Source organism: Telopea speciosissima, chromosome 5, assembly GCF_018873765.1.
Source record: "Telopea speciosissima isolate NSW1024214 ecotype Mountain lineage chromosome 5, Tspe_v1, whole genome shotgun sequence".
Classification (NCBI taxonomy): Eukaryota; Viridiplantae; Streptophyta; class Magnoliopsida; order Proteales; family Proteaceae; genus Telopea; species Telopea speciosissima.
In genome coordinates, this window is record NC_057920.1 from 17,643,650 (window position 1) to 17,660,716 (window position 17,067).

The 17,067-nt window shown below is 40.2% G+C and overlaps 1 protein-coding gene across 1 annotated transcript; it reads right to left on the reverse strand.

Moving 5' to 3' along the window:
- Window positions 1–1,042: 1,042 nt before the first annotated feature.
- LOC122661523 (E3 ubiquitin-protein ligase UPL3-like) lies at window positions 1,043–16,702 on the reverse strand. The gene is made up of 17 exons (XM_043856939.1): window positions 15,446–16,702; window positions 15,026–15,136; window positions 14,792–14,908; window positions 14,526–14,696; window positions 14,279–14,440; window positions 11,144–11,392; window positions 10,937–11,058; window positions 9,377–10,820; window positions 6,450–6,545; window positions 4,102–5,697; window positions 3,737–3,967; window positions 3,520–3,624; window positions 2,466–2,546; window positions 2,301–2,369; window positions 2,054–2,182; window positions 1,850–1,969; window positions 1,043–1,709 (listed from the first exon to the last, which is right to left on the reverse strand). Exons 1-17 carry the CDS (start codon window positions 16,328–16,330, stop codon window positions 1,644–1,646), a joined length of 5,754 nt encoding a protein of 1,917 aa, XP_043712874.1. The 5' UTR covers window positions 16,331–16,702; the 3' UTR covers window positions 1,043–1,643.
- Between the last annotated feature and the right edge of the window lie 365 nt (window positions 16,703–17,067).

Genomic DNA, 17,067 nt, shown 5'->3' on the forward strand with positions numbered 1-17,067 from the left:
TGTAACAGAGAAGAGGAGTGGGTTTGAATCCGGGTTATGGAAGTTCAGGCCTCTCACTATACTGCCAAGACGAGGATCTCGTGTCTATTGCAAAAAGAAGTTCAAGCTTTTGCTTTGTTTTAAATCCTCTTGCCCTTAAAGTTGCAACGACTTGAAACGCCAACAATGACTGATGTAGAGTTTCTTTGTCTGCAACGGAAGAGGGCATCTAGATTGTGCTCTGCAAACCAAAATAGGAGAACTGATGGAATCAGAAAAGGAAGGAGAGCTTGAATATCAATTTTGAGTCCTGGACTTGAGGGTTTCGTCTAGTTATTACATGAAATATGTTTTCTGGCACTGAAATGTGTTCTCTGGTGTTTGGAACGGTCTTTGGTCTGCCCAACATGCTCTACTACAACCTTTGGTTGCCAAAGTGCAACTAAGACTTCTTTCAGCAATGGGAGCGGTGACTTTTGCCACCCAACAACAAACCCATAAATTTCAGTAGGTTTTAATTGTAAACATTAGAGAAAACCTGAAGATGATGGGAACACATCCCTGGAAGATGATCACGCGTGTTGAGGCATGAACCCTCTTCTGCCCATGAACCTCATTTTTCTCTAATCCATACAGATCATCACACCTAGGGTGAGCATCAGCCATCAATCCCTCACAAGAGAGACGAGCCTCAGTAGAAACCCTAACATCCCCTTTGTAAAATGAAACCCTGATGATGATGAAATGGTCTCGACCACCAACTGCCCTGTGAATGCCTCCGACCTTTAGACGCCAAATATCAATATTCTACATTCTTAAGCATCTAGAAATTCCTTCGATTAGTATTTATTAAGAAACTGAGGATCTTTGCTTCATCTTATATTGGTTTACATTCTTCTCCTAACCCGAGTATTTTCTGCAAAAACATATACTTAAGGTGGGCTCTGTACAAGCAATTATGGAGAATAATGTTCATAAAAAATAAAAAAAAAAAAACTACGGAGTACAATGCAACAAAAAATAGAAATTGTACACAACACGAGGTAATTCAAAATGCAAACGATTTTGAAACAATATAGATTTCTTTTCCGTCACTGTAAGCCCATACATTTTTATGTAATAGAAGCAACTAATAGGGAAAGCGAATTTCAAGAGAAACAAAATAGTTCCACCTTATTTACAAGCACTAACAGCAGACAAAACTCTGCTATATTTCCTCTTCAAAGCTTCTTCTCTGTTGACCAAAGCTCAACCAGATTCATTTGATGGGTTCGGAAATCTAATTTATACTATTCAAGAATTGAGAATGAGATCCTGGGGATAGAAAGGGCAAAATATAAGAGCTCGAGCTGGTGGGTAACTCTATAAGAAGGATCAGAATTTACAAGGTCGAAGGAGAGATTAAAGTTAAAATGGGGAAAAAGGGCACAGAGCAGAGCCACCCGTCCTGAAACTCTACCGGAAGATGCAACCTTGCATGGCCTCCAAAAGGAAATAAAACTGACCTCAGCAACACTTAGGAAAGCACAATTGGAACGCATCATTGAACAGAACCGGATGCATCTTCTAACAACAAAACTAGCCGATGGATTGACCTATGCTATGACCCCAAAATCTGTTGTGATGGGATAGTATATAACTAATCAATCAACTGGTTAGTATCATCAGGACAAGTCGAAAGAACCTTGGCCTTCGCTGACGGCATATAGTAGTTTCTTGTACATAATTTCCTGTGTTTGAAAGAAAAAAGTGTCACTAACACAAATAAAAGAAAGAGCTTTACCAAAAAAATAAATAAAAGAAAGAAAGAGCAGGAAATATGATAACCAGACTTGAAAATGCAATCCTACTTGATGTCAGGACTGGGTACCTTGGTAGAATAGGGAGGAAGCTTGAGGTAATTAGCACATGTCATAACACTGGGAAGATCATCATCCACTGATTCAGAAGAACCAGTCCCGTTTAATGCTGTGTTCATGGTTGAAGAATGCTGTAGCAAATAGACAAAACGAAATTTAGCAGCAGGTTCTTCATCTCGACCAAACATCAGCTGATTAATAATCATATAACAAACCTTTCTCACGATGGTCAGCTTTGGATTCAGCACAGCCAGACCACCAGGTGGGAGCCTTGGAGCACCAGTTACAAACTGGCAGAACGCACGCTGCTGCTCAGGTGTAAATTCTCCCATGATCTCTAGCAACTAAAGACAACCCCCCACCCAAACAAAACAGAAAAAAAGAAAGAAAAGAAAACAAATTAAACAAGGTAGCAGGGAACGAAGCAGTCTAAAATTTATTCTCAGTTAGAAAGAGGCATACATTAACAATTGCAGGGCTCCTGGAAGTGTATCCATGATCGAATTTTATATGGTCAACCAGCGTCTCAGCCTGCAACAAAAGGGAAGTTGCTTAAAATCTGTAATGGAAAACAGTACTAGTGACAATGATCAGTATAAAAGAAACAAAGAAGAAACAGCAGATTACCTCCCATAATTCTCTACGCCCGCAGAGCAAGTAGTCTAGCTCACTAGGAGAAAATATTTGCAAAGATGAGATGTGGAAGACCTGATTGTGACAGCACAAGAATAAATTTAATTTATTATGCATAGCGACATGCAGAAGCCAGAAGCCAAACAAGAGAAAGGCCCCCGGGGGTGTTCGAAGGGGAAGAGGGCAAGAAGTCCAGAAACATTACAATGTATTGTCAGAAATAATAAGAATGCCACCAGACAGAATAGAAATGGAACCTCATGCAAGGTTAAAGTATCGGTATGGGGTATCATATCAGAAGAATGATTTAAGACATATCATACTGTATTGGAAAATGAAAGATACACTAAAGACATAGAAATGGTCAAGAAACATATGAAAAAACTTAGGATATATGCAAAATACACAGTTTTGAAACATAAAACCCTAAAAATAAGTAATATGTAAAATACATCACGTATGAAAAGGAGAACAGAGTACTATAAGACAAGTGCATTCAATTGATTATATATAAAGGATGAGGTTTCCTACACGTACTAATATAATACCATTTTTTTAGGTATTGTATCGGTACCTAAGAGACAATACGTATCGGTTAGTATCACCAGATACAGAAGGATACTTAAAACCTTGACCTCAAGAGTCAAGACTGCATAAAAATAAGAAACAAATGGGATCCACACTTTACTATGGAAATAGAGACCCAACGGTATAACATATCAAGGACATCAACACTCGGAAACCAAAGACAGATGAACTGCAGGAAAATTGAGGGAACTGGCAACAAGCCTACATATTACCAGTCCACACACACACACACAGCCAGGGGGATCTTTATCCTCTCAAGTGTGGAGCACTGCCCAGTGCATCTCACTTGTGCGTCCGACGGTGCACTGGGCAGTGCACCTTTAAAGTCCATCCCCTCAGTCTCATAGCCACCGTTTGATGCTCAAGTGTGGTACGCTGGGCAGTGCACCGCACTTGAGAGGATAAAAATTCCCTGGGGGGGGGGGGGGGGGAAGAGAGAGAGAAAGAGAGAGTATTCTGCCTGGTTGAACCCTGCTCTGAATGCTTCCTTTTGCCTCATAATTCCTGTCTTCACAGTCGCATTAACGACCAAAGAAATATATTCCTCCAAGTTATTAATATTCACCTACATTGTCATTAACAAAACTTCAGGTACGTGCTCAGAAAATGATATCAGAGAAGAAAAACAAACAAATAGCATGCTGAAGCTAAAGAGGTAGACTACAAACAGACTATACCATTTCATTTTCTGCTCCAGGTTTTAAAACATAATCAGGATAGGCAGGAAGAGTGAAATCCAGGCAGAGATCTTCAATAGGAGCACCATGGAAGAGTAACTCAGCAATTGCATTTTGATGATTACCACCCATTGCCTCCAGATACCGCTTCCGGGAAACAAGGGCTTGTAATTCTTGCAGGATCTTTCCAAATTCAGCATCAAATGAAAGAATGTCATGCAAATCAAGCTCCTGCAGCAGATTAAGAAGTTAACTACCCATCTACAATGTACAAATTAAATAGGTTGAATTTCCAAAGGAATTACATAGTATTTTGACCCACCGTTAATCAAGAAAAAGTGAAAATCCAAGCAATTAAAACTTACTTGACCAAGAACAAGCTTATAAAAGGCCGTCGACAGTGGAAGATCCAAAAGCCGGCCATCTTGAAGAGCTTTTGCCATCACTCGTCCAACAAGCCGGAAATATTCGATCACTTTCGAAAACTGGCTACCATTAGAAGCTTCTGCATTTGATGGCCATGGCCGAGGGAACAATCCAAGAGGAGCTTGGACTAAATCTCTGCCTTCTACAGTAGAGTCTAGCCCAAGTTTCTTCATGTCTGAAGTCTCTTCAGTTTTACTGGTTTTCTGGCTGTCTCCATCGACTTCCATTGTGTGTTTTCCTGACAATGAATTTGACCTCCACATGCCCAGACTAGCCTTTTGCAGGTCATGACTCAAAAGGGTATAAAACTCTAGGGTAGGACCCAATCCCGTGCCAACCTCACCAAAATACTCTACTTCTAGAACAGCCTTTTGACTGGAATACATCTCCATAACTTTAGCTGCGGAATCCAAAATACGGTTTCTGGAGACACGGACCTTTTGACGCTGTAATCTCCCAACACGGACCTCCCTTTCATTTGTTGAGCCATGACTATCTGCACCCTGTTGCTGCTGCAGGCGGTGCAATGCCCGAGACAATCCAAAAGCAGTTGAATAGAAGTACTGCCTCCTTGTCTCAAAAGGAAACAAGAATGGGCATGCTTTTGTTAGCTGGTAACACCATGAAGGAAGACTGCCACTACATAATGCAAGGGCATCCTGGATCTGCCGAGCCAATTTTGGAGTGAGCTTGCTATTGATAAATTCTTCAGATGGTACCTTGCCACCAGTTGTATTAAGCTCATCTAGACTTGAAATCTTCCCCACTGAGAAGTCATCTGAAACTGCCATGACTCGCAAACGAGGTGCTAACTGATTCAGACCCTCCAACACACGCAACAATGCCAAAATGTTATAGGTAGAGTTGGTTTTCTCAAGATCACATGGAAGCTCTCCTTGCAAGATGGTATCAAGAAGGGAGGTTTGATGCCCCGAAGTATCAGAGTTAGAGTTGGAAGCTGAACCAACTTTGGAAGATTTTGATGTAGTGGAAGTGGAACCTCCTGTTGAAGTCCTATCAATTTGGCTGTCTGCCTTCTGGTATGTGATGGTATAAATATCATTCCACAGCTTGCTTCCATCATTAGGAAGAAAATCAGCACCAGTATACCTTTCATCATCATCCTCATTGAGCACAAGCTGGCGTTGGATTGCCTGATATATAGTCAAGTGCCTATTAAGTTGCTTTCCACCCGCTGTAAATGTTAACTTGGCTGGATCATTCAAACCACCCGCTAGAGAAAATCCCCGGCGATCTCGGCCACCCCTGATACCCCTACCACTAGCTGAAGCAAGCCCAGCCATGGCAGCTGCAGCAAATGACATTCCACCCTTCGAACCAAACGCGCTTCCACTTCTAAAATCAGCAGAGTCTATGCCTCGGACGGTTGTAGCTCTATTGCTTGAACCAGAGGAAGGATTAGTCTGGCTATCACTTGTTGTAGGGGCAGCATTACCATCTTCAGCTGAATCTCCCAATTTCACATCATGGACCTTGTCAGGCATGCAAGCGGGAAGAGAATCATCTCTCAGCACCTGATAATGAGTTGGGAATCCATCAGAACAATATAATACACACCAAACTACACACACAAAACAGTGGAAGGTTATGACAAAACGGGCTTGAAATTATGTTAATACAGGACTTCTACATATGGCAGATGGGTGGCAGCCCACACTTACTCCACGTCCCACATTACTCCACTTCCAAGTAGGACATGGAGCAAATATACAAGCATTGTACCACAATATTCAAAAAGAACCAAAGCTGTAAATGCCTTCCGGAACTTTGAAGTGCATTCATTCCTCAATGTCAGCTAATGCAGCATTCTCCGCATATTTTGTACCTTAACATTCCTCCCTTAGATAATTTATGCTTAAACAATTAGACGAGAAAAAACAACTTCATGCAGCCTAAAGATGCAAAAATTGCAGGGAAAAACTTGTATGTATGCCATTAAATATCTACATTGCACAAATACACCACAAAATTTTTACAGAGTGCAGGTGGCAAGAATTGAATAGAGTGGAGGCCTGCTGTTGGTATTCTCTTATTTCTCCCAATTACCCACTGCTAGCAGAACATTAAGCACCACTGTTTTGTCCAGCAGCTATCATAAGCTCAAGTTAGATCGCACATGGAAAATTGTAGTAACAAGACATTTTCTTGGAATGCAAAATTGTAAATTAAGTGTTGCTCCTTGATTTCCAGAGGCATAGTTCAGGAGTACTTCCACTTCAGATCACAATAAATCATTACACAAAAGATCAACAGTAAGGCAGCATACCTCTTCATGGTCATCATATTCATCCTCTGAGATATCATCCTCTTCAATCACCAATGCATCATCAATCTCAACTGGAGAGATATCCAACTCCTCTTCCTACATAACAAAAACATATACAAACGTATTCCATCCAGAGCCACAATAAATGCAATTGTGTATAAATTAAAAAGAGCAAAGGTCATGAATAGTGACAAGATAAAAGGAATAGAGAATACAATTAATTTGAATAATATAAATGTGCAAAGATGGTAGTTGCACATTAATTATTTTCATAACTCAAGTACATCTATAATTATTATTTTTCCATAAAATCATCTTTCACATTATGCAAATTGAATTTATAAAAAGAACACCGAAAATTTCTACAATTCCCCCCCCCTCCCAACACACACACACACAATATCACAGGCTAGGAAGCAATAACTCAATAAGCACCAGGGATACTCATGTTAACCAAAGTGGAAAGATTTGAAAAGGAACATAGTTGTCAAAGCTTTGCGTAGGTGACAAGGCATTTTTCAGTGGCCAATACACGTGCTGTCGTCTTCAACAACAACAACAAACTCAGCCTTATCCCAATTTAATGGGGCCGGCTGCATGGATCAAACAAAACAAAGTAGGGAAAACTGAGGTCAAAACAAAAAAGGGGAACAAAGCGATGGAGAAAAGCGGGATGGGAAATGAGATGAAAAATGGAAAATGGAAAATGAAAGATGGAAAATAAAAAGAAAAATGAAGGATGAAATATGAAAGTAAGAGGAAAGAGGCACAGCCCAGAAAGTCAGGAGAATTAAAAGCTCCAGACACAGATAACAAGACTTGAATAATGATTAATGAATTATAGGCTTTAATTCCATCCATTGTAGCTGATCATGAATATTTCATATCGTTGTTTTCAGTTTTCTCCCACACCTCAGCAATCTCTATTCATACCAATAGATATTTAGTGCAGAGAAATAGGAAAATAGGAAAATACTAAGTCGAAAAGACCAAGAACATAAACCACTTCAGGAAAAGAAGTGATAATATCTGCCTGAAAGGGCAACAACCAGATTCATATTTCCATGATGAGGAGCTAATCTCAATGGAACGCATTAAGACTGAATGTATAGAGAAATTTTCCCCTGAATACTAATGCTTTAAAGCAACCTCAACCAGATGAATCAAGCCGAGTAACAGAGTAAAGTATGAATGAAATTAAGCCAGACCCCAAACATGCCACAAAGAAACCAACCTCAACCATCTTATACAGGAAGCATATGCTGGTTGCTTACTCAACCCTTTATTCAACAGAATTCAGCAAACTTTCTGTTGCCTCTTCTAAATTTATCCTGATAGAGATCCAAAAACGTGTATTCATGTTAACCAAATCAAGCGTATAAATTGTGAACATTAACTCCATGCATCAGCCACCATGCGGTTCCATAGAATTAGACAACCAAGATTGTCCAGCACGGCATTCCTTTCTAGAAGGGAAGGTCATTAGTCCCTCTTTAAGAGGATACAGTAATATTCTTGTGCTACAAGGAGCTAATTAATAGCCAAGTGTCTCATGTTGATTAGACTTCTTTGGAGAGAGTTATGGGGTTATTTAAAGGTAGGAGATTACCTGTCCCTTGATTGGTTTATTCATGATGAAGCATATAACACTATAACAGAGGCCAGGACATGAGGAAAAATGTTATAGTTTCCTGGAGAAAGGCCGTACTCAATTCGAATCACTATTATGGAGGGGGAATTAGTGTTGCAATCAATGCTGCAAGGAAGAAAATAGCAGATAACTGCAATAGATTTCAACTCAGGAAGTACAGATGTGTTGCACCTGCACTAGGAAATTATAGCTATCAACTAATAGCATTTTCATTTCTACACGAACACAAAATATTTTGTAACATCGAGGGTCGATAAATGTTGATACTATTCACGACTAAAAATTATACAGACACATTAGTTATCTTAGTGATCTGTGGAGGAATTTCACCATAACCACCAAGATATGAGAGCAGATTCAGGAAAGTAGCCTAAGGACTGTTAGGGCTGCAAGTGAAACCCATTTACCTGCCTTACCCAATCCTAATTTGAAGGGTAAGGTTAGGTGTAGTACATATATCATAAATATGAATTATTTAGCCCAGCACACATATAAGGCCTAGTCCAAGCTCAGACTATCTATTAGGCATGGATGTGCACGTAGGCCTTTGAATTTTCCAGTATGGAAGGGTGATTTGATTCAGATTGAATGAGTTAGAAGAGCCAAGGGTAGGCCTAAAATGACTCTATGAGAAGTGGTGACGAAAGACTTGCATAGTTTAGGACTAGTAACAACTAACAAGTATGGCTTTGAATAGAGCTGATTAGAGAAGGATCCATGTAACCGACCCCATTTAGTTGGGACTTGGGATAAGGCTGAGAAGAGTTGAGTTGAGTTGAGCTGTTGAATTGTGGTTGTTTATTAAGATTTATCAAGTAATAATGTAGAATTCTGTATATATTGATAAATAATGTGATATTTTGTATATATTGGTAAATGATGTAGTATGCTGTATATATTAGTAATTAATCATAATGTGTTATGAGAAAGGGAGAAGTCTGATTTGAATATAGGTTCAATTATACTGCACAGTACATCAATAGACAACTGGATGATGCAAGTAGGCAAATGGTTTTTTTTTTTTTTTAAAATGAGAGAAGGTACGGAAATGTTATATACTGTACAGCATCTGTTTGCTTCCATTTCCCATAGATCTCTCAATCCCCTCAACATCCAATTGTCAATAGAAAAATGGATGTTATAAGTAGGAAAATGATTTTTTTTTAAATGAGAAGTTAAGGAAATGATATACTGCACAATATCTGTTTGTTTCTATTTCCCATAGTTCTCTCAATCCCCTGAACATGGATGAATTCAAGCAATAAAAGCAACAAACCTCAGAGCTAGAGTCCCCTCCATGCGTTGGTTTCATTTGTGCATCTTTTTCTGAAGCTGCTCTTCTACGAGAAGCATTTCTTGTCTGAGGTCCTCTTGTCTCATCTAGAGCTGATTTAAGAACAGCTTTACCCTTCCCTTTTGAAGAAATTGCAGTTCCCTCTTGTTGAGCATCCTTTCTAGCGGCCCCTCCTATGGTAACTGATGATCTAGATCTAGTTGAATGACGACGTGTGGAAGAAGCAGGGCCAGAGGTGGACGGAGATGTAGCACCAGTCCCAGTGGGTGTATTCCCAGGCTCAGAGTTTCCCGAGGAAGGTGAAGGCTTCTGACCAGATTCACCCCGCTGAACTCTTGGCCAAAGAAATTCTTCAACTGCTGCTAAACTTGCCAAAGGATCAATAAGTACAACATTAGAAGAATAATCACGAAGAGATTTTTCTCCCTGAGCTCTGCATAGGCGCAGCTTAAAGGGTTGAGACAATGCACTGAGTCCAGAGGAAAGACGTGAACTTCCAGTGGATGACCTAGATGAATGGCTCAGAACAACTGGAAACCGCTCTAAGGAGGATAAAGCATTTTGCAATTTCTGAACCAAGACACTCATAGGAGCTCCACTCTCATCATTAACAACAGCCTGACCAGCAGGGAGGGCAACCGCAATGAATGACTTAAATCTCCTAAGTGCTTGTTGCCGAAGCTTCTGTAGGTTAGCTTCGGACACTCTCTCCTTGGAAAATGTTCCACAAGAAAAGTAATTCAGCAGAGCTGCAACAACCCCACTACCAATGAACTCAAATGTGGATACACCATCTCCTTTGTTCAGTTCAGCCAGCATCTCAGATATCACTCCAATAAAGTAGTCTTCAGTGTTAGCAGAAAGATCAGGCAGACGAGACCCAGAAGCTTTTGTTTTTCCCTTAGCTTTGGTTTTCTGATCATCAACACCAGCATTCAACTTCATGCAAAGATTCTTCAAACGAAGAAGATCATCAGTCACTCCAACTTCAGCTGCTTCAGGGTCTGCACAAAAATATTTATCCTTAAAAGCTTTTGCACATGCACTGACAGCCATGCGAAGGCTAGAATTAACAGTTGGAATTTCTACTGAAGTAGGGGGAGAGCCGACACTTCCAGGTACAACGCTTTTTGACTCTTCCAAAGAATTTCCATCTGGATTTGAGCTGCCGCTGCGTCGTCGATAACGCCTAGAGCGTGATGATGTACCAGGTGTGGAGTCATTATCCTTATCAACTGAAGATGCTTGGGCAGCAACTGAAGTTGATGAATCAGTTATTATAAGTGTGTCTACAGCATGTACCACCCCTTCTCTAACAAACATCTTTGAGAAAGTTCCAGGGAGTTTATCCATAAGAATCTCCGCTATCTGGAGGGCAGGAATCAAGACTTGCGGATCTTTCCAAGCTAAAACACCAGCTAAGAAACTGGGAGATTTGAAACATAAGATTTCCAAGAATTAGTTAAAATGGGTTTGCACATAAATATCATTCAAACAGAATAATAATAATCTAATTCATCATCATCTTCAAGAATCAAATACCTTGATATATTAGTTACACTCAGTAAAGACTGAATCATATCTGCTGTACTGAAATACATCAATTTCCCAATAACTGAAAGACATTTGTGGCGAACTGTACCATTGACACTGGATCCATATATCTGCTTCACATGATAAAAATTGGACCTCCGTTACTTCATCAATTGGAGTAAGTGGATACTAGCCAACTGAATTAAAAACACTAACCTGTATTAAAACAGGAAGAAGATCCATTCCAAATTGCTGTAGAAGCTCAGGTTGATCTTGCAATAGCTTTTCACGAGGAGAAACCTCAGGAACAGTTCCATTTGTGTCTTCCTGTTTCCCAGAACTGCTGGCAGGAGACTTCTTTCCAATGGATCCTTTCACTAGAAAACTAGAGCAGGTCGGAAGGGAAATTGTCCCTTGTGGCAGTGGCGGGAGAAGCTCATCCGCAAGGCTGACGATCTCAAAAATCTATTGACCAATCAAAGTAAAAAAATTTCAAATCATATGATAGAAAGATAAAAGGTTTATAACACTAAATTAAACCATAAACACCTTTTTACGCTACAATTTTTCACTTTGAATATCCTATCACACAGAAATAAGTGCATAAAGCTAAAACAAGGCATCCATGCCAAGAACACACCACAAGATCACAACTGTATTCTAACCAAGAAAGTGTAACATAGTTGTGCCAGCTAGGCACTGCGTAGCCAACAGGGTAGTCTTCAAAAGCAACACATCAGCTCACCATAAGCTGAGGCTGCTGCAACCCATGGAAGATTAAGAAGATTCACGCAGCAGCAGATGCCACCACCAGTGGAGGAGGAGAGGCAAGAGATTGCAGTAGTAGCAGCAGCCGGCACCACAGGAAAAAGGAGGAGAAGAAGAGGCAGCTACAACCGCAGCAGGAGGAGAAGAAGAAAGGGCTGGGGAAGAGGAGGAAGGACAAATATCTCTTCTGGGCTATCCGTCTTCCATTTTATCTTCCAGCATTCTCTCCACCATCCACTATGAGGAGCAGGAAGAAGACATTCCATCTCCATTCCTCAGAGAGAAGTCCCAAATTGGGCTTACACTTGTACAAGTGAGAGGAAAGAACATTTTTATGTTAAAAAATAAGTTATTTATATTTAAAATTGAAGGGAGGAGAGTTAGCCCCTCTATATATTTCAAAATAAAAGAAAGTCCATTAATTCCGAGTATAGACCCCTCTTGATAAGAGCACCGCTTAGATAGATATGGTGCCCCACCTAAGTAACAAGATGCAATGGCACCAGGCCAGTGCCTTGTTGGCCATGAGGCCCATGACATATATATGGATTGTACCTCACCTAACCATGTTTCTGAGGTTGAGGGGCAAAACCTTCTAAGGACCTCAATACCATAAAGTAAGGAACACAATCTGTATCACCTACATTGGACCCTAACAAGTGTAAGCAAAATGCCCCCCTTCTCACTCTTAATAAACTTCTCCACAACTTTCATATGTGTTGGTGTGTATGAGTATAGTGTTATTTTTTTATTTTATTTTTTTTGGGTGGGGGATTTTGAGAGAATATCTATACTTGTACATATGGGCTTATGCTTAGTTGTGCACAAATTTGAAATTCCTAATATAAAGGTGCAGAAAATAAAAATATTCATGGGTCGAAAACAACCCATCCACATTTTGTAGGTACAATGCTCTCTCTGGTCCAGAAGTCCCAACAGTAGTAAGAGTGAATATTGTCATTCCCTAGTTGAACAAATAATCATAACAGGGGTAAGAGTGAATATTGCCAAATCCATTTCCCGCGTGGCAGTATAAAGCTTCACGATATGGTTGAAAGTTTGAAACTTGAAAGGTCAACTTTGACAACTTCAGTTAACAGCTGGAAGCAAAAGGTAAACAGCAAAATACAAGGAGAGCCATATGGTTCAGATGACCCCAAACTTAGAACATGACGCCCAGCCATGCAATACCCATCAGCGCATTCATGCATGTGGCTCAAAATGGTGGACCAGGCATTTTAAACATATTTTACCCATTAAGCCATTAACAGTAAAGCAATTTCCAAAGAAACTTAGATAGCAAAGTCCACTTTTAATAGTGGAGAACAAGAACCGAGATTTCAGTTTCTACCTTGGTCGAAACCTTGGTCGAAACCGAAATTCGACTGAAACTCTGCATGTTTCGGCTGGCCATTTCATTTGACCATATCGCTGGTCAAATGGACATATTTTGGCCTGAAACTTCATGGAAACACTAATTAAGCATTTCTAAAAGTATTTAAACCTTTAGATTGTAACAAAATCACACCCAAAATGGTAGTTTGGATTCGTACCCTAGGTTGATAGTGTATGCAGTACCCTGTTGCGTACTTTCTCAAATATAGCCTATTCTACATATAATTTACTAATTTAGTATTATAACACAAAATTCAATGAAAACAACTGAAATATCCATTAGTAACAAAGAAAAACCATTAAATATTACACAATGTCAAATTGTAACAAGGAAAGTGTACAAGTGTACAACCAACGTTAAAAGAGTTCCAAAAGGATCAGAACATTTGGAGAAAAAAGGGTATATACCTCTAAGTTTGAATCTTACTCAAATCTTGCTTAAATGCAACAAAACAAATCTGGGGTTTTTTAAGTTTTCCCCGACTAATAGGCAAAACCACTCGAAACACACAAAATGGGTCAAAACTTCAACCCATTCCGATTGAAACAGTGTTTTTATGTGTTTTGTACCAAAACCAAAATGCTGAAATTTCGGTCCAAACCCTGCACTCCTACTGAGTTGCACCAAGTTTCGTTTTGACCTTCATATAAAACAAAATATATCGTGAAATTTTTTGAACTATGGAGAATGCAAACTTGTTTCATGTATTTTGGGAAGTGAACTTTATTCCCATAATAGTTAATAGATTTTTAATGGAAATTCATAAATAATATTAGAATTGAATTGAGAAAATGAAAACTAATGAGGACTCCCCAATATTACTTTGCTATTGTAGGTAAATGAGTTCAAACAGAGCCAAACTACGTTATATTCTATAAATAAAATAGAAAAAACAAATAAGCTACAACTTACAAGATGTCAACTTTTAGTTTTAAGCTTGGAAGCATTGACGACATCTTCAGAAACAGGCAGAATTATAAAACATCTAATGTTCACTGGCACATGTACGATAAGCAAAAGGCATCAACAACCACACACACACAAAAAAAACAACCCTGTACCATATGGATTGCAATTCTAGTCTTTCCTTCTAAACAAGTGATCAACAGCATAAAGGTACATGGTCTAAATTATACCGATAAGATTTATCACTCTCTTAAATAAGTAGAAAAAGTGAAATGGCATACCTGCTCTGGCGGTCTAGTTAACGCAGGTGAAACAGAAATGCTCGCAACTAAGCCAGAACCTGAAAGAATATCTTTTAATACACCACTGATCCCAAGGAGGAGGAGTGTTTTTGCCCCCAAAAGGGATCCACTTGCACATGTTGAAAGAAGCCGAATTAAACCCTGCAAGTGCATGAAGCAGAAATTCACAACCTGGGACTCCAGAAACTATACAAATTCAATTCTAAAAACATTCAATTGCAAATACCGTGTAAGTAGGTGTGCTTAAGGATGCCTGACCACCCCCAGAATTGCCGATGGAAATAAGGGAGGCAGCCTGTGCAACCAATCCATGATTACAGAGTTGATCTAACTTCTCAGGAGAAGATGCAAATGCCTCAGCAATTCGAGTCAAGCAAACAGAAGCATGCTCCAAAACCTGCAAATAAAATACAAACTCATGTAAGGAAGAAAAACTAAGACCAATTAGGAAGAAAGGATGGCTAGAATGGCAAAACTTGAAAGTGTTTGTACCTTTGAATCATGATACTGAAGAAGGTTAGTGAGCAGAGGAACAGCTTCCATCACATAGTCAGATGCATCTGAAGGGAGTTTCTTACACATATTGGCAGCAGTGGACAACGCAAGTCGCTGAAGCATGACATTAAAATAAATATGGCAATTGATCAGGCTCCAAGAGACAACAAACCAAATTTCTGTCTCAATACACAAAACCAGCTAGACGAGAAGTTCTACTGAACAATTTACCTGGACTCCAGTGGAGAAGAAGTCAAGAAATGACAACACAGCCATAAGTGCACCAGCTCGCAAACAGGCCGTTGGATGTTCTTGAGAAATCTTCTTAAGAGCTTGCAGAGACTGCATGTGTAATAATGTAGTAAGATAAGATATGAATCCTGGCTTAGTAGACTAATATTCCGTAGGAATAACAGTCATAGACAAATTATGCTTGTCAATTACATGACAAGGAACTGAAAAACTAGCTGCGTTAATCATGTATAATATAAAAAACCGAGTTTTCTGTTAGAACTGAAACGCCATGATATTGCTCTTACTTTCAACTTTGTCCCCTTTATTATTAGGCCAGTTTTCTAGATGAGTCTTGTATTGAATAATTAATGTTCAGAGAGAGAAACAAGTGAGAGTAAGAGGGAATGTCAAATTCACCTGTTCTGCCAAGTCCATGTACTCGATGGTGAGCAGCCGTGCACAGAAGCACGAAACTGCACCATAGTGAACGACAGCAGCACAGGACGAGGGAAGCACATCACATAGATGGGTGAGTGCCCTGGCAGCGAGCAGCATGATATCAGCATTGTCCTCATTATTAAGCAGTCCCACGAGCACGGGCACAAACGAGTCAACTGAAAATGTGCTAAGTGATTCCTCGGTTCCAATAGAGAGCAACTCACAGAGCTGTGTTAGGGCCTCCACCTGACGCCCTTCTTCCCCATCCGATCGCAACCCAGCTAATATCTTCTTCAGTCGCCCACTCTGGTGAGAGGAGGAGGCCGCTGCCACTGCGGAAGATGGCAGTAGATCGTCCAGACCAGCACCGAGTTTCCGGAGCAGCCCTTGGAGGGCACTGCTTGCGGATGTCAGGTTCTGATGCAGAATTCCTACCCCGCCCTCGCTGTCAATGTCATCATCAACCCCGCCACCGCCACCGCCACCACCGTCAATACTCAACCCTAAGCTCCTTTCGGCTTCTCTCTCTCTATCCCTCTCCCTAACCCTAATTTCGGCCTCCTTCTCTTTACCCTTATCAGAAGAGTCCTTCTCCCTCTCCAAAACCTGATTTTTTCCACGCCGACCTCCAGATTCACGGCGGGCAGCAGAGCCAGATGATTCAGTGGTGGAATCCATGGGAGTAACCGCTACAACTGATTCTTGAGAACGTGAATTCTGGCGGGAACGAGTAGATATTGTCGAAACAGAGGGAACAGATGATGAGGATGCAGAAACACGGGCTCTCTTACTCGAACGGGTAGTGGGTTGAGATGAAGGGGCTGCTGAGGAGGCCTCCGCCCGCTTACGACTCCGCGTTTCCATACAAAACTCCTTCAAAACGGAGAAGCACCTCGCCGGCAACGGCGATCAATCTTTATCCGATCCACAGAATTCATGCATGTCTTGATTACCAATTTCAATCCCTTTCAATGAAAGAATGAATAAAAACCCAAGCTTTATCGAATCAGACCAATCATACCTCAACCAACCCCCCCCCCCCCCTAACGAAACAAAAAACGAAAACCCTTGAAACCCTAAAATCCACTAGAAATCAATCACCGTTCTTACAATCAGAAATTTCGGTAACATAGTCACAGGCAATCAACCAGAATTATTTTAGCAACTATATAGAGAGTATTGATAAGGCTTAAGCTTTCTTGTCGATTCGAATTATCTTGAGAGTAATATTAAACGTCCCTTATTACCAAAATAAAATAAAAAGTCCCTGAAGGAGTTTCCAGATTGCTTTGGGAAACCCTATATAAATCGAACAGATTCTCTCCCTCTTTCTCTCGGTCTCTCCCTCAGTCCCAAGCTTCCATGGCGGTGAAGCCTTCTCTCTTTTTGCCCGTCTTCAACGGCATAAGCATCTTGGTGCCATTTTATACATCATCATCGTCATCGTGGATTTCCACATCATCATTATAATCATTTATTTTTTGTACCCAAAAAAAAAAATTTATCATATATTTTTAAGAAAAAAGAAACGCTATTTGGTCGCGTGACTCCTATGTAGAATTACAGCCCAGTCCTCCTAATACCAAAAAAAACCCCATCCG